General features: G+C 37.1%; 3 protein-coding genes across 3 annotated transcripts; 1 reads left to right on the plus strand and 2 right to left on the minus strand.

Moving 5' to 3' along the window:
• Positions 1-8: 8 nt before the first annotated feature.
• On the minus strand, positions 9-6,227 carry LOC121628097 (oocyte zinc finger protein XlCOF19-like). The gene is made up of 3 exons (XM_041966999.1): positions 5,935-6,227; positions 129-977; positions 9-19 (listed from the first exon to the last, which is right to left on the minus strand). The coding sequence occupies exons 1-3, from the start codon at positions 5,945-5,947 to the stop codon at positions 9-11; spliced, it is 873 nt and encodes a 290-aa protein (XP_041822933.1). The 5' UTR covers positions 5,948-6,227.
• Positions 6,228-6,519: 292 nt separating this feature from the next.
• On the plus strand, positions 6,520-13,070 carry LOC121656823 (gastrula zinc finger protein XlCGF57.1-like). The gene is made up of 2 exons (XM_042011988.1): positions 6,520-6,818; positions 11,651-13,070. Exons 1-2 carry the CDS (start codon positions 6,644-6,646, stop codon positions 12,913-12,915), a joined length of 1,440 nt encoding a protein of 479 aa, XP_041867922.1. The 5' UTR covers positions 6,520-6,643; the 3' UTR covers positions 12,916-13,070.
• Positions 13,071-19,294: 6,224 nt separating this feature from the next.
• Positions 19,295-23,574, minus strand: LOC121656819 (gastrula zinc finger protein XlCGF57.1-like). The gene is made up of 2 exons (XM_042011984.1): positions 23,289-23,574; positions 19,295-21,642 (listed from the first exon to the last, which is right to left on the minus strand). Exons 1-2 carry the CDS (start codon positions 23,350-23,352, stop codon positions 19,970-19,972), a joined length of 1,737 nt encoding a protein of 578 aa, XP_041867918.1. The 5' UTR covers positions 23,353-23,574; the 3' UTR covers positions 19,295-19,969.
• Between the last annotated feature and the right edge of the window lie 124 nt (positions 23,575-23,698).

The following is a 23,698-nucleotide window of genomic DNA, read 5'->3' on the forward strand; positions in this document are numbered from 1 at the left end:
GTGTTTCCTCATGTGTATCCTCAATTGAGAACGATACTGAAACTGCATTATACACTCAGTGCAGCTGAATATTTCCTGATGATTTTTTCTGTGGATTTCAAGAAGGACCCTTGTAGAAAACGTTTCACCACATTTAGGACAGCTGTGTGTTTTCTCAGGTTTACACCTGCCATCCAGTGACGTGCTATCACACTTATGAAATTTCAACTGTGACGGCCATCTAAACATTCTGTTACATATACTGCAGCAAAACTGTCTTTCTCTGGTGTGTTTCATCCTGTGAGACTTCAGTTGCGAGATAAATCGAAAATGCATGCCACACTCTGCGCAAGTAAACACATCCTTTTCAAGGTGAGTTTTCTTGTGTATCTGCTGGGAGTAGCAGCTAGAAAACATTTCATCAGCTTTAGGACATCCAAGTGTCATATCAGGCTCATTATTGGGAAGATCTGATGATTCACCTGTGCTCTTATGGATTTTGACCTGTTTTGATGACCTGAACGTTCCTTTACATGTAGTACAACTAAATGGTTTGTCCCCAGAGTGGATTTTTATGTGGCATTTCAATCCTGTATTCTGTATAAATCGTTTGCGACAAACTGTGCAGCTCAAGGTTCTCTTAGCTGTATGGGACTTTAAGTGGCACATCAGACCCTGTCTTTTTTTGAACATTCTACCACAAAAGGAACAATCGAAACGTTGCCCTATTTGTGTTTTCATGTGAGCATCCAAGTTGCTCTTTCCTTTGTGTCTTAACTTAGAGCAGCAATGTATTGTGTCCTTTCGCTCTTTGCCACTACATGCGTCCTTCTCAGTATTCTTATCAACATCTGGTTCTGAATCTGATCCTCCAGAGTCCACTCCATCAGCTTCCATTTCCCCCCGTCCCTCCTGGTTGAAACCGAGATTCCCCTCCAGAAGTGTAGTAGACACCTCGTCTTCATTTAACCCCAACTGTTGAATGGCTGGAGGAAACACTGAAAAACAGAGATATACATTGGGGGAAAATGAAGAACAGTAGTAATTTATCAATGATCAAAAGATAAATATATGACAAAATTCCATTTTACAGCTTTTCCTGTGCCTTCTTCCACAATACTGCCTGGGTCACCCAAAATATCGCAAACTTCGTTAAATAATGGAAATGTAATCTTAATTTGTTGGATTTGTTATGTATGTAATGTTATACAGGCAAAGTGCATTTTGTTTATTATATTCAGTGAAATCACTTAAGCACAATATTTCACAAGAACCATTAATGGAAGCAAGATGGGTTGCTTGCATCATAACAGAGTCTGAATTTTTTTCTTGTCTTCAGTTTTTATTCTTATCTGTTTTACATTTGTTTGGTTCTTGCCAACACTGGCTGCATATTTCTTATTTCTACACACTTTGTCAGTTTTCTATCCCATGGATTCACACAATATGAAGCACATTATACCTTACTCGAAGGAAGATCTGCTGGCCCTCAGGGACAAAAGACACGTCGGCTTTCATCACCCAATCCCAGCGGAATTGATGTGGAAACACCGGGGTTACCGGGCCGGTGCCAAGCTAAAAGCTCGGCTACCACACAACATCAGGCAGAGATACCAACTCTCAATTCCCTCGGTACTGATGGGGAACGTCAGCTCGTTGGCAAAAAATTAGACGAACCTCTTCAGGGCTCCAGGCTGCGACCAAATGGTCGCATTTTGCAACTAAAATGTGAGACAGTGCGAGTGAATTTTTCATCTACTCGAGCAATGGTAACCAATACATTTGCCGGTCTTTTTCTTGTAGTAGTTATAACTGAATTTATTTTGTCGCTAACAAACTTCTGCTCCCCTCTTCAGCCCAGTAGTTCACAGTAATGTCCAAATTAGCTGCTGGTTTGCCAACTCAATCTCACTTCAATACAAGAAAAGGAGACGAACACCAACGAAGAAGACGACAGCCAATGTGCATGTGAGCGGGACGAACGACCACTGTGATTGGCTTATGTGTGAAAAGAGGCGGGTCTTGGGGGAATTTATTATTTCTCAGTGTTGCCAACTTAGCGACTTTGTCGCTATATTTAGCAAGTTTTCAGACCCCTCTAGCGGCTTTTTTTTTTTAATAAAGCGACTAGAGACAAATCTAGCGACTTTTTCTGGTATTATTGGAGACTTTTGAAGACTGACGTGAATGAACGTAGTTTACTCTTCCCAATGAGGAGCGGGTGCTGTTCAGACCCCTCTCATACGAATCTCATCTTGGTCTTCTTGCAGCAGCAGCAGCTGTATTCAGAGCTGACGACGTTCACTTGTTTCATGACCAGGCTGGAAATGAAACGTACAAAGCTGCTGCTGGAGGATCCTGCGCTGGCTTACCGTCAGAGAACTGTCAATAATGAAGAGTGTGGACAAAAATATTTAAAAAGTTAAAAGTGCTGCAACATGTTCCAGACTCCTAATTAAAAAATAAAATACACTTAAAAAAACTGAACCAAAAAATAAAGAAAAATATTGACAGCATTATTATTTTATTTATTTATTTTGCTGTTCTAAACATTTTTAGGTTGTCTTTTTTTTTTTTTTTTTTTTTATCAATTTTTGCCTTTCCCACGACGTCCCTCCTTACAACTATATGTACTAGGCTGACTATGCTAATTAGGGACTTCTAGCAACTTTCAGGACAGCCAATAGCTACTGTTTTTACTGAGGAGTTGGGAACAGTGGCTGGAGAGGAGTATCAGTCCCTGAAGCTGTTTATTGCCAGGAACTACATGGACAAGTCTTACCATGGCGTGTGGGGGATGATGGTGACAAAGTTGCCGTTCTGCTTCGACTACAAAGTGAAAATCAAATCAAGTCTGATCTGATTTGACAACTTCTATGTCTACTTGTTTTGTTTAAATTTAGGGGCCACTGTGCTCCTCGTAAAAAAAGTTAGTCTGGAGCCCTGATCTCGCTCTTCTGCCACACACACACAGAAAAAAACCTTATGCTTAATTTTAGTCGAAGGGAAGGAATGTGGTCTGGAAATGTAGCTGGAAAAAACACAACAAACGTGAAGAGACATGTAACTTAAGTAGGTAAGTTAACAAAAAGTTTAGTGGTGGTTGTTTATAACGTTACATTAAACCAACGACTGTAATGTTCCAACAATAACGTTAGACCGACCGCAAACCGCTGGCTAACTTACTAGCTTCGTAGCTTGTAGAAATAGTAGCCACTTGTTGGTAGAATTGTGTGTGAAGTTGAATTTTCGCTAACTTAGATACGTTATACTGGTCGGGCAACCATGTTTTCAGACAGAAGTATGAGCTAATCTAGGAGCTGCAAGCGAACTATAGTGAACACAAAACACCAGGGCAGGTACACATGGATGCAAATTAAAACGTACTAAAACAAATCATCTAGATAAAATAAAATAATATGCCACACTTAATTCAAAACAACTTTAAACTACATTTTCATACATGAAATTGCCTAAATGTGGTATAAAAGTAAGTAAATTGTTTGTGTTTTGAATGTTTGGGGTCGCCAGAGTTTTGTGAAATCAAAATGGGGTTCCAAGCTAAAAAAGGTTGAGCACCACTGCTCTAGGAGTTTGTATCCCAGTGTATTTATTTGGTGACATAACATGCTGTTCTGTTTGTCTTCAGGTTACCATCACAAGGACATTTGATTAGGATTGGCATCAATATTAATATAAATAAATGCATGTAAACATAAAAATGCCTGCAATTATTTCTGCATAAAATAGGATAGTTATGTTTAAAGTAGGGATGCACCGATATGAAAATTTTGGCCGATACCGATATTCGATATTAATATTGTTGTTATGGATGATAACCGATATCGATATATATATTTTGTTTTAAAAGGTTTAAGATTATCAAATTCTGTACAAAGTGAAAATAAAGCAAACATTAGGGGTGTTAGCTTCCCACCATTGTTTGTGAGGTTCTGGATGGCAGTTTTTCGGGTGACATATCAAATTTGTGGTGCTGAACGTGTTGACATGGCATCCTCCTCGCATTACTTTGACTTTGCGGATATTGCATACTGCTTTTCGAGTACCTTCTTTTTACACCGTGAAAAATTACCACACAGCTGAAATTGCTTCTTGCTTCAGTTACATCCCACAATGTAGTGCTGCATCGCTGTCACATGTCCAAACATGGCTGCATGGCCAAACCTTCCAACACATGTACACAATCAGCAATTATACGAAAATAAATATCGGCTGTTAATATCGGCCCAGTTATCGGACCGATACCGATATGTTAAAAAATGACTAACATCGGCCGATACCGATATTAATGCCGATATATCATGCATCCCTACTCTTTAAATGTATGACTTTTAAATGGATTGTTTAATATTGTTAAACTACATTTACCAATGTGTAACAATGTTAAACTAAATTTAACAATGTTCTACTAACTACTAACAAACAATGTAATGTACTACTAACAATGTTCAATATTATCTGCTGACAAAAAAAAGTAAAAGGGTAAAATGATTGTCCTGAGTAAAACTAAAGTGTTGACAGTTTTTTTAAACTAAAACTAGACAAAGAAAATGATGTTTTCTTGGACTAAAATAAAGACTAAAATGCTCAACTTATAGTTGACTAAAACTAGACTAAAAAAACCGGGATGAGACATGTAGAGACATGACGTAATTACATGTCAACATGAGAATAACAAGGATAAAACCAGGCTGTTTATTTTTTATAATAAAAGAACAGAATATAAAGCTGTTCTAAAGGAAAGGGGACCTTACATTACTGCAGTTGTGATCTGGTGTAAAATAGAAAAAACCTAAATAATAAGATAATATACAAGATATTAACTGAGTAATTAGAAAATAAAATAAATTTGATCTTCTAGGGGTGGCAGGGGTTGATGTTGGTGGGTTGGGGCACCCTCCTAATATAATGGTCATGGAAACACTGTTTTTTTTTTTTTTGTTTTTTTTTTTTTTAAATATTTGAGTGCAGGTCCCTGGTTCAGAATAAAGTTTATTTAAAGTGAAAAATCACAATGAGGTTAAATTTAGCAGACTTTACTTAAATCCTACTGGGGTCTTTTTATGCATGATAATGTGGAATTCATCATTTAGAATAGAATAGAAATACTTTATTAATCCCTTTGGAGAGTCCTCAGGGAAATTTTAAAAAATAAACAGTGCTTTAGAGGAGATTTCATAACATTGAGAGCCTCCAGCTCTGGCAAAATAAGATTTCACTTCCATGTATTTACTAGAGTAATTAAAGATTATCTGACATACAGTATGTGTAAAATAAATCACACACTGGCCCTTACAGAAAGGGGATACAATTTTTGGCAAAGCAGAAAAACAGCCAAAACATCTGCCACAACACATGCCCCTGCTTCCCTTTTAGAAAGAAATTCTAAACCCATATGTAGAAGAGTAACAAAAGATTACCTGAAGTATGGCAAGGCAAGTTCATTTGTTTTGCACATATTATGTAGAAGACAAATCAAAATGCTTTACATAAAACTTTAAAAGCATTACATAGAGGTGCAGAAGAAGCGTTAAAAAGTACATAAAATAATATATGGGATGAATAAAACATTTTTGTTTGAAAATACACAGTAATTTGAGAAGAAGAGGTCAGAGTTTTGTCACACCAACTTTCCAGCTGGATACAATCACAGCATTTAAAACTAGCTGTGTTTACATGGAGCACTTTTTATCAGATTAAACCTCCAGCCATAATAAAAATGCATCACGTAAACATGTCAGTTGATCCGATTGGCCTTGATCGGGAAGAATTGCCAATCTGATTGAGAATCTACCAGGTAGTGTGTGCTTCCTAACAACTCAAGAGCTGTTAGCCTAAGTAACAGGATGCTTCAGCGTTAGCATAGCAATAATTCTGTGCAACATCAACACATCAACATGAAAAACAATTATTTCCAAAAGAAAGAAAACATACCTGTTCTCCGCATCGTGGCAGAGTTTGAAACCACCTCCAAGAATTTTCGTTGGCGATCAATTCATTTCTCATATCAGTGTACTGATCTCTCAAAATGTCCAAAAAGACTTTTTTTTTAACCTAGTTGAGTAACAACCGTTAGAACGAATCTTTAAGTTACTGACATCTGAGCCTTTCCCACAAATTGCAGCGTCAGACGCAGAAAACAAAACTTTTACAGATAATTCTATTTTATTTCCATTGGCTTCCCATGTTTTCTCAGCCCTTGCAGCTCGGTCGGTCGCACAACTGCAGATGCTAGCACGTACACGCGGGAGGATATGTTACTTCCGTTTAAACCCCGGCCTTCACAATAAAACCAGACAGCCCCCACCCCCATTTCTATATTTTCTTATCTAACTACAACGTTCTTTTGGTAATCAGTTTATATATTAAGTTTTAATTAATATGTTGTATATTCTGATCTTGCGTTTGTGGCATTAGGTCAGTTTCTCTATTTGTTTTTCCAAAATTGTAGATACAGTGGTAAATTTGACACGGAAGTGATCACGTTTGTGAGCGTGCAGTTAGAGTTACGCGTCCATAATTAACCACCAAGAAGTGATCCTTTGGTTTAGTTTAAATGTTAGAAGCTAAGCAAAGACAGTAACTTCCAACATCAAACAGTGAAAACCCCCTGAATTTAATTGTGTTGTGTTACTGGGTGAGCATGTCCAGACTTCAGGGTCTGAAGGTTTTTATCAGCCAGCGGCTCACTGCAGCTGTGGACGACATACTCGGACATTTAGAGAAAACAATACAAGAGTATGAAGAAGAGACGGAGCGCCGCCATCGCGACTTTCTGGATGTGGTTTTAACGGCTGAAATGAAGCAGCACAGAGCAGGTTTGTTCTCATTTTGTTGCTTGAACGTGTCCGCTGAGCTAAAATCGGACAAGCCTTTGTGCACCGCAAATTATCAGCAGCTACCTGCTGCAAAGAATCTGAGGTCCGTTTCAGGAAACTCTAGTCTGACCCTAAACACTGAATTGTTGAACATCGTCAGGGAAAACTAAAGTTTCCACAACCAACACTGAGACAGCGTCCTGAAATTTATAATAAGATACTGTCAAATTAGGCAGATACAAGATTTTACATTTCCAATAGAAACTGTGTTTGATTTAGTTTGCCAAAAATGCCAGGATGTCCTGCATATGGTAGGTTAGCAAGAATGCTTTTCTGGTTATTCTCGCCTTCAATCGTTCACTCAGGGCCACAATTTTTGACCCGACCTAGATTGTTAACCGTAATTATAAAGAGATAGCTGCACCAGTGGATGGTGGAGCCCGCATCGCAGCTTTAACAACAATGAAAGTGACAAACAAACGGGATCATGTTCTCTCCTTTGTGGCTCTGAAAATTGGAGCAATCCATGGCTGCATTTCACACTTTCTCATTGCTATTCATTGCTTTATAGTAAAATATCTAAACACTTTCTAATCTGATGTGTTGTCATCACAGATGTGTAGATGTTCTGTAGTACCAGACTGGAGTCCGCTTGGTGGACCCTCTGGTAATTGGTAATGCAGGGATAGCTCTCCCTCGCTTTCCTTGAAGCTGAGAGGAGCAGCAAGAGGGAAAGATACCCTTGCATACAAAGTAATTATGGTTTATTCAAAAGGTTGCTTCTTTTCATAGGTTTTGTATCCCTTTCCAGCCCAATTTTAAAGCTTTCAGCCATAATCATTAAAATTATAATGAATAAATGCTTGAAATATCCCACTTTGCATGTAATGAGTCTATATAATATCTTAGTTAAGTTAAGTTACTGAAATAAATTAAGTTTTGCGCAATATATATATTTTTTTTGTTTCACCTGTATATCCAGCTGCACAGAGTGGATAATTCCCACAGGACAGTCACAGCTTACAGCAGGCAAATTGTTTTGCTTGAAAGCCTTGTAAAATGTTTTAAGTAATGTCAAATAATAATTACCTAAAAGCCAACAATGTAGTGATCTAATGCAAAAAGAAAAAAAAAAATAGAGAGAGAGACCATTTTTAAACCCACTTGACTTCACAAAAAGGTTAAGTGCATATTAACCACTTCTGGATAACTACTTTTCAATATAAAGCAGAGAATTTATTCATGTGATAAGTTATTTTAATCTTTTTCAGATATTTACACATAAAAGCTACAGCCAGTGTTTGACATGTCATAACACAGGATAGGTACTTTAATATTGTTACCATAACAAAGTAATATGCTTCTCCAGGCTTGTCATGATACTGTAATTTGAAACTTGGTACCTTAAAAAAATCAGTACTGCATTAGGAAAACATGACCATTTCCATTTAGTGCACAGAAATGGGAGCACAAATACAAAATAAAGGAGCATAACAATAAATATTAATTGCAATACTATTAATATTTTTGTCTTGCTTGTATTACTAATATGTGTTTGATTTAATAATGAACATATAACTCATTCTCAGTAAAGATAACATATCAGGTGTCAAAACACACATTTAGCTATTTTATGGAAAATATTAGCAACACATCTCATAAAAGTTGGAACAAGCCAACAAAAGGCTGGAAAAGTAATTGGCACAAATTAAAAACAACTGGAGAAGCTTTTGACATCTAATCAGATTTATTGGCAATAGATCATTAATATGACTGGATATAAAAGGAGCATTTCAGAGAGGCAAAGCCTTTCATATGTATATGGGAAGATGTTCACCAGTCTGTGACAAATTGTGTTGGTACAAATGCAGAAAAATGTTATTCACTAGTTGTGAAGTAATTTCAGATCCTATCTACAGTGTATAATGTCATCAAAACATTCAGAGAATCAGGAGGAATCTCTCTGTGCACGTGGGACAAGGTTGAAGGTGAAAACTGAATGCTCATGGGCCCCTGGTTGTCGAGCTGCTCTACATTAAAAACAGTGGAACCCATGCAGTGGAAACTACTGCATGGGTTCAGAAACACCTCCAGAAATCACTTTCTGCCAACTGCGCAATCCACAAATGCAGGTAAAAGCTCTAGCATGCAAAGAAGAGGCCATATGTGAACATGATTCAGAAACAATGGCATCCTCTCTGGGTCAGTGATTTTGTTTTTTTATTTTTTATTTTTTTGAGGGGGGGTTTATTAGGTATTCATCATGTCCTATGGACTAAAGAGGAGAGGGGTCATTCTGCTTGCTGTTATCAATAGACGGTACAAAAGGCTGCATCTCTGTTGGTAAGGTCTGCAAAGTACGGTGGTTGGGAAATGCAAAACAATATTACATCGAGTGAAACACATTTTTGCAATGCAAATTTACATCTGCTGCAACACTTTTACATTGTCACATAATAGAAGCCATATTTACATTTACAAAAGTCCAATGCTGAAACACTTTTACCAACGACAAAGCAACTTTACATTTATGTGAAACACTTTTCGGGGGGGGCACAATAGTGTACATTTCTCTGCATGTACATCTTAGAACACGAGCAAAGTCTTTTATTGTAAACACATTTCTGATACGTACATTATAATGAGACTTCAATAACAGTGTTGTCAAGCCTGCTCTTCTTTTAAGACGTACATGCAGAGGGCTCTCTGCAGTAAATGTAAATATGGTTTCTATGATGTAATTGTGCACCGTCACAACGTGAAAGGGTTGCAGTAGATGTAAAGACTCCTTCAGTGCTACAAAGTATGCTGTGGTTTCAGAGCAAGATATGCTCCCATTCACACATCTCTTTCAGGGAAGACCTTGCATATTCCAGCAAGACAATGCTACCACACACTACATCCATCCCAACAGCATGGCTTCACCGGAGAAGTCTGGGTGGTGAACTGGTCTGCCTGTAGTCCAGACCATTCACCATTAGATTAATGAATGATGAATAATAATGGATTAGATTTTATGTAGCTCTTTTTAAAGCACCCAAAGCATTTTACAGTGAAAAGATTTGGCACATCAGCAGAAATCAGCACATAACAACAGAAAATCCTACAACAAAGGCACCAGGACTGTTGAGCAGCTAGAGTTCTGCATCATTAGGAGGGGATGCACTCTGATGTAAGGCTTTGGGGATTTGAAATCATATTTGAAGCATGTGAATTGTGTTAATGTGTACAAAATAAATTCCAGTGTATATTTTGTATCCAGCTGTAACTTCGTTCCTTTCCTTTTTTCTTACAATTGGTCATAGCACTTAGAAAAAAACCCATTTACAGTTAATATATATATTTCAAGTATTACTATTAGGTGATGTGTTTTTACAAAAAGATATGTAGTTCAGGGCTCCAAACTAACTTTTTTTTTACGAGGAGCACAGTGGCCCCTAACTTAAATTTTTAGGAGCGCAAGCATAAAATTTAGGGGCGCACCCTGAAATCGCCTTGCAAAGCAAATATTCACATTTCCTCTCATTTTCACTATATTAGTGATAAATACTTGAACAATAAATTCAGAAATTACAATGTTTACAATTCACATTTTATCGTGCAGCAGTTGACATAACATTAAAAAAAACATCTTACTGGCTGCACTAATACAAAACAAGTAGACATAGAAGTTGTCAAATCAGATCAGATTTGATGATTTGATTTGATTTTCACTTTGTAGTCGAAGCGGTAACTTTGTCACCATCATCCTCCACAGGGCATGGTAAGACTTGTCCATGTAGTTCCTGGCAATAAACAGCTTCAGGGACTGATACTCCTCTCCAGCCACTGTTCCCAACTCCTCAGTAAGAACAGTAGCTATTGGCTGTCCTAAAAGTTGCTAGAAGTCGCTAATTAGCATAATCATCCTAGTACATATAGTTGTAATGGATGTTGCCATAGAGAGGGATGTCATGGGAAAGGCAAAAATTGATAAAAAAGACAACCTAAAAATGTTTAGAAGAGCAAAATAAATAAATAAATAAAATAAAATAATTCTGTCAATATTTTCTTTCTTTTTTTAGTTCAGTTTTTTTTAAGTGTATTTTGTTTTTTAATTAGGAGTCTGGAACGTCACAACACTTTTAACTTTTTAAATATTTTTGTCCACACTCTTCATTAATAGACATTACATTACTGCAAGAAGACCAAGCCTCATATGAGAGCACCCGCTCCTCATTGGGAAGAGTAAACTACGTTCATTCATGTCAGTCTCCAAAAGTCTCCAATAATACCAGAAAAAGTCGCTAGATGTGTCTCTAGTCGCTTTAAAAAGAAACCGCTAGAGGGGTCTGAAAACTCGCTAAATAAAGCGACAAAGTCGCAACACTGAAGAATATAAAATTCCCCTAAGACCTGCCTCTTTTCACACATAAGCCAATCACAGTGCTCGTTCATCCCCGCTCACATGCACATTGGCTGTCGTCTTCTTCGTTGGGGTTTGTCTCCTTTTCTCTTATTGAAGTTAGTTTGAGTCTGCAAACCAGCAGCTAATCTGCGCCTTACTGAAGGGGGCTGAAGAGGGGAGCAGAAGTTTGTTAGCGACAAAATAAATTCAGTAACTACTACAAGAAAAAGACTGGCAAATGTATTGGTTGCCGTTGCTCGCGTAGATGAAAAATTCACTCGCACGGTCTCACATTTTAGTCGCACAATGTGACCATTTGGTCGCAGTCTGGAGCCCTGTAGTTGTTATTACACAACACCCATAATTATTTTAATTAATTTTATTGATAAATTATATTCAATCTTGAACATGAAGTCATAGCTTTTCCTGTGTATGTGTCTTTCAGTGCTCCCTGCAGACATCCAGCAGCTGTTGGTGGGGAAAGAAGAGGCTACCATTGAGCAACAGCAAGATAAGGGCTCTAGTCTGAACCACGAGGACCCAAAGCCACAACTCATACACATTAAAGATGAACAGGAGGAGGTTGATGTCACCAAGATAACATTCAGTCCTATTCTTGTGAAAAGCGAAGATGAGGAGGAACCGCAGTCTTTACAACTTCATCAGAACCAAACTGAGGAGAACATAATTAATCTGGAGGAAGAGGACTGTAGACGAGTTGAATCAGATACAGATTGCAAGAATGAAGTCACTGTTGAATGCAATGCAATCCGGGAGCCTCCCTCAAGAGTAGATCATGAAATTCCTTCAAACGATACTAGATGTAATAACTGGAACTCATTTAAATGCTCTGAATGTGGAAAAAGATTTGGGTCCCTTAGTTATCTCAAGTTACACATAAGATGTCACACAGGGGAAAGGCCTTACAGGTGTCCTGTCTGTAGGAAATGCTTTTCATGGAGAGGACGCTTACAGAAACACATGAGAATCCACACAGGGGAGAAACCTTTCAGGTGCTCTGTGTGTGGTAAAATGTTCAGTGAAAGTGGAAATCTTAAAGTGCACATGAGGATTCATACTGGAGAGAAACCTTTCAGCTGCGCTGTGTGTGGGAAAAGTTACGCACAAAGGGGAAATTTGAAAATGCATATGGCAGTACATAAAGGGGAGGCAATATTCGGCTGCAGCCTTCATCAGTCCTCGCAGCTTCATCACAGCCACACAGAAGAAAAGAGAAATTCTTTAAGGGGACCAGAATCAGTAATGGACTCTGATCCAAATGGACATTTACAAGCAGGCACTACACTCGGTTTTCATAATGGGACTGGTAACAGTGGCATTTCTGTAAACTCTGTGGGATGTACAGTCTGCAAAAAGCCATTCAGCTGCTCTGAATGTGGGAAAAGGTTTGGCTTTAAGGGACAGTTAAAGGCACACATGAGATGTCACACCGGAGAAAAGCCTTTCAGGTGTCCAGTCTGTTGGAAATGTTTCTCTTGGAATGGATGTTTGCAGAAGCACATGAAAATTCACACAGGGGAGAAGCCTTACATATGCACAGTGTGTGGTAAAGGTTTTGTTGAAAGTGGAAACCTTAAGGTTCACATGAGAATCCACACAGGAGAGAAACCATTCAGCTGCTCAATATGTAGTAAAAGATACAGACAGAAGGGAAGTCTTACAAAACATCTTGAAGTTCACAGAGAGTAAAAATGATTTAAGTGCTTTTTTGGTAAACATGTCAGAAACTATCCTTTCTGGGGTCAGTTGCATTCTTTGAAAATGCATTTTTTCTGTAGCCATTTCAATCTAATAACTTATAAAAAAAATTGTGGAAAAACTTGAAATGCTTATGTTTTATTCTGTTAAAGGTACCATATTATGCAAAATTAAGTTTCTAAAGGTTTTTAGAATGGCTGAAATTAAGGACCAAGACTGAATTTGGGGTAACAGGTTTAAAAAAAAACAATGTTGTTGGACCTCTGATACCCATATGAAATTGTTAAAAAAATGTATAATATGGGATCTTTAATGAGATTACACAACCTGATTAAGGTTACTGAACCCAGTTATATTTTTCATACTAGCATTTCCTAGCTTCACTCCTGTGAATTCTCTGTCTGATGCTCTGATTTCATTATGGTGTGAGTGTGCAATGAAAGCTGAGAAAACTTTTACACTAGTTTCACTCTTTAAAGCAAAATCAACAGTTCTTACAACAGAAATGCTTTTTTTCCCCCAGAAAACCTAGTCTTGGTGCTTGTTTAATGTATTTCACAACTCAAAAGAAAATTCTGGAAACATTTTTGATAAGTGCAAGTTTTTATTGTTGGACCCATGTTAAAAAAAACAAAACAAAACAAAAAAAACAAAAACAAAAGCATATTGTGCAACCTATAACCAGCATGACATGATAAAATTATTTGTAATTTCAACCAGCAGTCATGTCATTATTATCTCTCCACAGATATGGACTTTTATTGTATTTTTGTTTTTGCTTGGTTCAGTCTCAATTGTGCCTTTTCTTTCAGTAGCTTGATGTTGTATTGTGATGAGACGCATAAATATAGAAGAACTGTTATCAGTAATTAAAAAAAAAAAAAAAAAATGTCAAGGTAGGACATTTAGCAGATGTTTAAAAAATGTTGATCTTTCAATAATTTAAACCTCCCAAAAAACAATAACTGAATATTGCTGCAAATGTTGGACCTACGATGCACTATATAGTTTTTTTATAGAGCTTTCTGGGAAATTGTCCATGGAGATTGTTCGGAAAGGTACAGCCATTACCTTTAATTAAAACAAATTAAAAATCAAACTCTTACTGATAAAAAAAAAAAGAGCTGGTAAAAATACCATGTGCATGTACACGTTTGTGTTCATAAAATTGCAGCGGTGCACCTAACTGTGACTGCACATGCACCTGTGTAAGTAAAGAAAAGCCGGTAACTTGTGGTGTTGCCTGCCTACCGACTTTGTGGCTAGATTTCACGAGTATTTAGAGTCCTCTAGAGAAAAAAAACAAAGAAAAAAAAACAGCGACAATTCTAGTGACTTGTTCTGGTGTTATTGGAGACTCTGATGTGAAAGCACATATTGTTCTTTTCTCAACAAGCAGCAGTGCTGCCATAGGCGGTCCGTGTATGGTCAGGCAATTCGTTTTTTCGTTTCAAACCAAAATCAGAAAAACGGAAGTACCGTCGTTTTTCGTTTTTTTCATTTACAATCAAAATCGGAAAAAGTTGAACATGGTGAACAACTTAATCTGCAAAGCGGAAAATCAGCATTTTCTAACTTCCTGGCCGCCTGTTAACATGTCTTCATCTTTCAATTCAGAAGGAAAAATAAAAAAAGGAATTACCAAAATCCAAAAACGGGATGGATTTTTAATTAGGTTCTTCTTGTTTTTCGTCTTTGAATTCTGGGAATAGGAAAGGAAAATCGGTTCTGTTTTTCCATTTTTCTGATTTCGATTGTAAATGAAAAAACAGAAAAACAACAGTACTTCCGTTTTACCCATTTTGGTTTAAAACGAAAAAACGAATTGCCTGAACGCACACGGACCATAGGCCCCTCCCCAGCGCCAAAGCACTCACAGGAAGCCCGGTCCTCACGCAGTAGTCCCTCCTGTCTAAGGTTAGATCAGAAGACGTTACTTATGCTCCGCTTCCAGACTGAAAATCAGCTGTGTATATGTGACGCTGCTGCTGGCAGATCCTGCACCCAGCTTACTGTCAGATATTAATATCCTTTAATGTAGACTGTAGACAAAAACATTCAAAAAGTTAAACAAATGCTTAACTGTACTAAATAAATCCTGAAATTTTTACTTTCTTTGACATAAATGTTTGATTTTATTCAATGTTTAAGTTGAGAAAAACAAACTATTTTAACTGCTGCTGTGTGAAGTGAATACTGCTGTTAAAAAAACAGCTTGTTTTTACAAATAAGTCTTTTAAACCAAAACTTGTTGCACTTTTGTTCATATTGAAGTACTTAATATAAAAATTTGCAATGCACTTGTTTTGAATTAATGAGTTTTGCACGTTATAATGTGATTTTAAAAAATCTGTCGTTGCCCAGCACTTATTAAACACCAAACCAGACTTAAGAAAACTAAAATAAAAACCTTTATTTATGTGTTTTTACATTTAAGGTAAATATTTCACACATTTTAGTTGTGCACCCAAATTATTTTGGTGCAAATAATTCTTTTGCCATGTGCACCTTCATTCAAAAATGTATTTTGAGCCCTAAGTGAAAAGGAAAAAGGAGTTGCCATTGATGACTACTGACATATTTTAATCCATCTATTAGCTGCCCGTATTAGATAAGTGGTCCAACCTGCTGTGCCTTAGTGTAAACATGTAGCCTGACCTGATAAGACTGCCTTTTAATTGAGATCACAAGGAGCTTGTGAAAAAAACACCTGCCTTGCAAGTTTAAGGTACAGTATTCATTACTGTGCAGCTGCTGAAACTATGTTAACTTTATCTTTCATCCTGGTTTAAAATGTGTTTAAAAAATCAGTGCATGTTAATGTGCATGTTAAGTCAGTATTGCCTTTTGTCTCAAGTGAAATTTAGGTAATTCCTCTATATTTAAGAATAATCTGGAGACTGTTCACACACTTTCCCTGTGGGTGCTCTGTTTAACTTCAGCTGGTTCAAAGCAAACCACCTCATTGTTTCCAGGGAGGGAGAAGACACCTGCCATAATGACCTCCTGTCATTGCTTATCTTTAAAACACAACATAAACTGGTACAAGGTCATGTTTTTTGCAGCTCTTCCTATTGCTCTATCGAACGATTCTGTTTTACATCCGTACACCAGCTTGAAAAGCAAAGGTGATGTAGTACTTTCAGATGTGAGAAGGAAATTCTGATGTATGCAGAACACAGGCACCGTTTGAAAGGTCAGTACAAAAGTCCAAATGTGCACCTTAGTATAAACTGCAGATCATGAACTTTCAGAAATAAAATATAAATGGGCATAATTTATGTTCACAAGGAAATTTATCATGTGGATCCATTAACAAATAGTGGCTCTGTACATGTTTGGGTTGAAATGTTTTTTTCTGTTTAAGTCCTTTTTTTTAGCGTATTTCTCTGTATTTAAGTTGTTTGCTTTGTTAAAGTAAACTTTTGATAATAGATTTACTGTTTCAAATGTAAAACAACAGTCAGATTACTTTGTGTACACTACAGTGTGTTGTTTGCTGTATCCTTGCTTTATGTTCATGCTGAAGGAAAAATGGTAAGGAACAATTACAGCCAAAAAAAATAAATAAATAAAATGCTTCAGTGTTCATGTAAAGACACGGATGTTGTACCCAGTTTATGTCAGCACAAACAATATATTCTTGTCCTACTTTTAATACTAAATGTTAAAAGTTATGAGAAGTTACGGTTCATGTTTATTTATCTTACTGCTCATTTAGAGGGAATTACTTCACTGTATGTATTTACCAGCAGCTGGAACTGCTGGAACTGTTCAACCTGGTTACCTGGTTGAACAGTTCCAGCTCTTGAAATGCAACGATTTTTCTTTCAGTTAATGTAGTAACTGTATAATTTCCACATTTTTGACTTGAGTTGGGCTTAATTGAGTTTTTTGTGAGTGTCACTTTTGCCAGTTGAGAAGAACATTTTTGCTATTTCTTTATTCTTTTCAGCCAATTCCAAAACAAAAATATATTTATTTGTAATAAAGATATGAATTATTAAAACATAATAATCACACACTTCTGACTACCACAATAAATCCTGGTAATGATCCAGTAATGTCAAAGGGTTCAGTAATGATGTCTGACAGAATGTATTTGCCTGTTTGTGCTAAGTTTATTTTTTTGTGTCTAACAGACATTTCAATGAGCTACAAATCATCACCAATTTGGAAAAAGTTGGACAAAAAAAAGTGGTAGATCATCCAAACGTCTGATGATTTATCTTAGTCTTGGTTGACTCAGCACTTCCATCGCTGTATTTCCGTGAGTGTTGTCAGTTTACAGAGAACTGAAGAAACTCCATCTTTTCATCTTCTGGCCTATTGTTCTTACTATCACACCACATTAACATACTGTAGATATCTTTTTTTTCCTACAAGCAAACAGAGCTTATTCCAAAAATCATGTAAATAGTGCTGCATCTTTAGACTGACTGGATTTGCTTTTTTCATACTGCTGGTGCATAACGCTTACTTTGATTTTTGTTTTCAACTGCAAATGGTGGCACACAGTGTCACAATATCTGGATACCAGTTGTTTTGGCTTCTTGCAACTTTTGTAACATGCAGCATTGGACAAGCTGGAGGGGAGAACATGACCAAGCGCATGTCTACAAGCCTCTGTACGGAAATGACTACATCAGGAAAGCTCAGGTTGCACGGCTAAGATGGTCTGGACATCTGTAGAGATGGCAGATATATCAGACATAGGATCTTGAAGATGGTGAGAGGAAAAGAAGTAGGAATACTATAAACTAAGTTCAGGAATGTAATGAGATGCATGAAGAGTATGATGCAAAGAACAGGACGAGATGGAGGCAGATGATCCTCTGGGGTAACCCTTAAAAGTAGCAGCCTGAATCAAGAAGTAAAATAGACATTTATTATTTGTTCTGATTTTTTTTAGGTATTGATGGAAATTCCCCTTTACATGATCAAAAAATAAACTGTACTAAATCACATAATTCAGCTGTATTTTATGTTTAAAAAAAAAAGAAAGACCTGCTGCACAAAGTTACTAAAAATCACTGGTTAATGAGAGACAAAGAAACCAGACACAGTAGTAATTCATATGTGTTTATTTAAATAAATACCAGAATTCTATCTTGAATGACTGTTTAATAGAATATAATCAGAATGCAGATGAGGAAATTATTAAATTTTTTTTTTCACAACGTAACATTCAAGGATAAAATGACTTTCCAGTTAAAAATGTCCATGTATAGAACTGGGTAGAGACAGTAGAGACATGTCCCTACATTTTCCATTGCACAAACAGCTGAGAGATCCATGTGATGTGCACTAATTCAGCAACTTTGCAGCTATAAGTCCAGCTTATAATCTATTTAAACCGTTATAATTGGTTCTGCTTCTTGGCTGTTTATCAACTGCTATTTGGTCACTAGTAATGATGAAAATATTAGTCACTAAATCAAAACACTTGTTTCCATAGCATGCATCAATGTATTATTTTGTCAGGTGATAGAATCAAAGCTGCCAGGCAGATCAGAGAAAGAAGATGCTGAAGCAGGTGAGCTTTAGCACTCAAGAGTTGAGACTCAGTCTACATAATGTTTACTTGGCCTTCACATAATATTCAACTCATAAAATTACATAAATCATTAAGTAAAATAATCCTGTATTTAGTTTAACCAACTACAAAAACAAAACAAAACAAAAACCCCTTATTGTCAAACTGAATATTTTTCATGATAAATTTAACCTGCGCCTTAAAAAATGTCCTCAGACTGTCAGCGCTCTATTAAACCTCAATCACAAAACACTGAAGATTTGCTGTGGTGTGACATTAATAGAATATTAATAAATATATACTGTTTTGTAAAATAATAATCAATAATCTCGAGTGCTAAGATGTCAAGGTGAGACACTTGTAGTAAAACCTGCAAAATGATTACTTAGGTCTGCAAAGCTTGATTTGTACGTTTTACAAAAAAGGACACCAGAAGCCTTAGAAGTGAAAATATACTTTAGAAGATAAATTTAAAGTAAAACCCTGGCTGAGTAGTGTTTCATAACTAGAATTAGAAGTAGTGAAATTAACTACCAGGTATACTAAGTGATACATCCCTATTCTGTTATACACAGAAGTAATTTATCTGCCACTGCTCTGTATTTTTACTTCACTTGGTTTTAATCTTCTATATCATTGCTGTAATTTCATCTGCCATGTTTTCAAGTTTCTTCTCCTTTAGTTTGACTATTCCTCAATGAAACTCTTGTGTATGCTGGTGTTGTATGAGCAAAAGAAACCACAGGGTATGTGCCATTAATTTAAGTTGATCTGAGATTTATAAATCACAAATGTGCAAGTTACACATCTTGTAATTTTCCTTTTAGCACAAATTTAGAATTCAGTTACGCAAAGCTGTGGGCCAAAAGGAAAAAGGCACATCGTCTGGACAAAAAGATCACTGTAACATGAGATCAAATACATAGTTTGTTACTAGAAAAAGCTCTGGATAACACTAAAATAAAAAAAAGGACAAAGCTTTAATCGCAAAAGAAAGAAAACACAATCAAGAAAACTTTGGATCTAAAAATATAAGCCCTCTCTCAGATGTTGTATGTTTGTTTGGAGAAAGTGGCAAATAATGTGTAAACAGCCCCGTTTTATGTGAGTGTGCAGAGAGCATGAAGAAAAAAACCTAGATTAACAAAAAAAGATCATAACCATCCACACACGTTACACTGAAGTTTTAGGGTTTGTCCATCCAGCTAACGCACACACACAAAAAAAGAAGAAGCCTAACAAAGTTCACTTTTCTGGACACTTTGTGTACTCATCCTGTATTGCTCATGTTATTGGATGGATTCAAGGTGAGAATTCTGACATAAGATAAATACGTATATGAGGAAATACTCTCCTCCAAAAAATTTCAAATAATGATAACTTTAACTGAAAGGACACTTTGTATTTAGGAAATCACATGTATTACCTTATTTGTCCCCTCTGAAGAAAAAATGCACAAGACCGATAACTTTGTGCATTTCTACCATCGAAAAGACAAACTGTCTGAAATTAGATGCACGTGTGATTCTTGACAAGCAACTTCTTATTAAATCCTTTGCCACACACAGTACATTTGTGTAATTTCTGACCTGTGTGAATGGTCATGTGTTCTGTCAGATGAATGTTCTGTTTAAAACCTTTACCACAAACCGAACAACTAAACGGCTTCTCTCCTGTGTGAATTCTCATGTGTGTCTTCAGATTGCCCTTCAGGCTAAACTTCTTCCCACACTCAGTACAGCTAAAGGATTCCTTTGGAAGATGTTTTCTCCCAGTTTGACTTTGATGACACTGTGAGGACTCATTAACACACTTGTGGGTTTTCAGCTGTGTATACCAAGTGAATCTTTTGCCACACGCACTGCAACTGAAACGTTTCTCTTCCGTGTGGACGGACATGTGTAGGGTCATTCGCCTTTTATGTGAAAATCTTTTATCACAAAATGGACAGCGGAACGGTTTCTCTCCCGTGTGAATTCTTATGTGTAGCCGTAAAGTTCCTTTCTGGCTAAAACTTTTGCCACAAAAGGAGCACTGAAACGGTTTCTCTCCCGTGTGAATTCTCATGTGTGCCAAAATGCTGCCGCTACAGCTGAAACGCTTCAGACAAACAGGGCAGCTGAAAGGTTTCTCTCCTGTGTGGGTTCTCATGTGGCTCAAAAGATGATCCCTACGATAAAATGATCCCCCACATTCAGAGCAGCTAAATGTTTCTTCGTTGGAAGTTTTTTCATCACTTCTTGATACATTGATCAGAGACAATGAAGCTGATTGGTCCCTACTTTCCCTCCAGCACTCTTCCCTTGGTTCAGTTTCATGTTCTGCAGGCTTAGCATCACTTGGTAGTTGCAAATGTTTTCCTGGATGCAACTTCCTATCTTTTTCTGAACCAATGCGAATGTTATTTATAGTCACGTCGCTAATTTTGCCATCAGCTTTCTTCTTTCCTGTGTGGATTTTCATATGCCTGCTTACATCTCCACTGTACCTAAAGCTTTTATTACAGATGGAACAGCTAAAAGGTTTTTCTCCTGTATGAAGTCTCATGTGGCTAATGGAATTTCCCTTCTGAGAAAACCTTTTATCACAAAAGGAGCAACTAAATGGTTTCTCACCGGTGTGAATTCTCATGTGTGCTTTCAGATGGGGCTTCCGTCCAAACCTCTGACCACATTCAGAACAGCTGAATGATCTTTCAACATTACTGCTGATGTCAGTAACGGGGTTCAAAGTGTTTAACCTCAACTGAGGTTCATTGCTCTGCTCCCAATCACCATCACTAATTTCTGTTTCAGAAGTTTCTGATACCTTGTTATCAGTTTTAGGTGATAAATGTGCATCTGGATACAAGTTTCTGACTTGCTCTGGTTCCCAAAAGTCCTCTCTCTCATCTTCTGTTTCCATCTGTTCAGCTGTATTACTCTTACTTTGGCTGTGATGAAGCTCTGGAGAGTGAGGCTTCTCTTCATCATCTTCACTTTTTACAGGGACAGGACTGAATGTAAACTTGGTGATAGACGCCCACTGCAGGCCTTGAAGTGGATCGCCACCCTGGCTGGTCAAATCGTCTTCCAGTTCCTCTTTAATGTGTGCAGGTTCTGGATGATCCTGACTGACACAGAAGCTCCAAAGCCGATGCTCTTCTTCACCAACAATCACTTTTCGGACATCTGAAGGTAAAACTGGACCACACAGAGAGATAGGTTAAAATCAAAGTATTATTTTTTGTTGTTTAAGCATTAAAAACTGTTCTGAAGATAGTATTCACCCCAGTAAATTTGTTCTAAGGGTGCTACATGCTGAGCAGTCTTATGGTAGTTGTTTGTATACCTGTGTGCAGGTCCAGAAAAATGGAGGTTGTTATATTTTCAGATAAGATGTTGTTACACATAATATTGTTTACAATGATCTAACTATTGTTGCGTTGCAGTATGCAGGTGTATTTATTTACTTCTGTCCTATGAACTTCAAATCTGTATGTAATAAAAAAAAGAGATTTCACTTTTATTTAATTAACAGTGTAGGACTAACGTGCTACATTCCCTTCAGAAGTTACAGACACCTAATAAAATTCTGCAAAAGACAAATAGTTCCTCCAGCAAACCTTCTTATTTATCTATCCTTTATTTTTTAGATGCATTTTTAAAACAAATTTGAGACATTCATTAAAATATTTGTGAATTTTTTGTAGGTCACAAGGACCTGGAGGAGAGAGAAGAGTCTCAACAAGTTGAGCTACCTGGCGCCCCACTGGCTGTTTATTTGAGATAAGTGTAAACTATTTTCATGACAATTAGAACAGTATTTTTAATCTATAAGGTTTAAAAGACTCATTAAACTGAATTTATCCTTTCCATCATTGTAATCCATTGTTTCATCGAACGAATCTTCACCTCCCATGTGACTTAGCAATAAGAACAAACATGCCATGAAGAAAGGATGGATGAATGTCTGCCAATCTTGTCCTTTGTTTCTGTGTTGTTTTCATCTGTTATAATTTAAAGAAAGTGTCTCGCCAGTATGACATCATGCTATTTCGTATCTGATTAATTTATCACTATCTGGCTTTTACCCTGCCAACCCAGGTGAGGGTACAGTTTGCTGTGGAAATGCAAGAGATATCAAGGTTTACTTTTCCAAACCGCCTTGAGCCGGATGGATGGATGAAGGGAGGGAGTGAGGAATGGATTGATGGATGAATGAAGGGAGGGATGGATGGGTGGATGGATGGATGGATGGAGGGAGGGAGGGAGGGATGGATGATGGAGGGATGGATGGATGGATGGATGGAGGGGGGGAGGGAGAAGGGAGGGATGGATGGATAGATGGATATGACTACAATAGTGGCAGACCATCTGCCACTTTTAGATCTCAGCACGTATAGCTGACAGCGATTTTCACATCTTTTTCCTTTTCTACAAGAGATTGTAAAGTTCTCCAGAAAAATAAATACATTTTTTAAAAGTGTCAAAGGTTTGGCAGGCCATCAGCAGCAGAACTATATAGACGCGTATCATCAGCGTGTCTTTCTTATAGAGTAGTTACAGCTGTAAACTTGAATAACATTATAGTAACTTCTTCCTTTTTACGTACAGACCAAGAATAAGTGTTTTTGTTTTGTTTTATACTTTTTTCCCATGGATGGTGCAGATTGCTTCCAAACAACTGATTATATTGTTGACTTTCATTTAGAACTGCTTTTACAGTCTGTGGACTAATTATAGTATGCGTGTAATATTTTTTGGATGGCTTATTCGGCTAATATTAGCTTAGCGGCATGTTAGCTTCAAAGAGCGGTGATGTCTGCAGCTGCAGAAAGAGAACAAACCTTCTAACCGAAGCTTTGTATCAGTGTCGAAAGTAGCATCCAGGACTCCGCTGGGTGTCTCCATCTGTGCTGTCCTAAACAGCTCCTGATAATCTGTGGTTATTTGCGTTCAGCTAGTGGATTCACTCCGCTCACCAAGCGTATCATCTTCTCCGTTTAAGTTTCAAAGTTAAATCTTTCATTGAACATTGATGCGTTTCTGAGTCTGTATATTGCAGTAATCACTCCTAGTTTTTGAAAATATGTAGATATTTATCCAAAATCAGAATATGGAGGATAATATTTGATTATTTAAATGCCAATTTGTCCAATTTTGTTAGGTGCTGCAGATTGCGCAATATTTTTTCCTCTTTTATTGTGAAGGTCTTGAATAAAGCGGAAGTACTTATCCGCTGAACTGTTGTACATAT

This window comes from Melanotaenia boesemani, chromosome 17, assembly GCF_017639745.1.
Source record: "Melanotaenia boesemani isolate fMelBoe1 chromosome 17, fMelBoe1.pri, whole genome shotgun sequence".
NCBI lineage: Eukaryota > Metazoa > Chordata > Actinopteri > Atheriniformes > Melanotaeniidae > Melanotaenia > Melanotaenia boesemani.

Bases quoted from the DNA above. Each gene is read 5' to 3' on its own strand.
- LOC121656823 (XM_042011988.1), top strand. From the start codon at position 6,644: ATGTCCAGACTTCAGGGTCTGAAGGTTTTTATCAGCCAGCGGCTCACT. The intron at 6,819-11,650 runs GTTTGTTCTCAT...TGTGTCTTTCAG, and splicing joins AATGAAGCAGCACAGAGCAG to TGCTCCCTGCAGACATCCAG.
- LOC121656819 (XM_042011984.1), bottom strand. From the start codon at position 23,352: ATGGAGACACCCAGCGGAGTCCTGGATGCTACTTTCGACACTGATACA. The intron at 21,643-23,288 runs GTTTGTTCTCTT...TGTGTGGTCCAG, and splicing joins TACAAAGCTTCGGTTAGAAG to TTTTACCTTCAGATGTCCGA.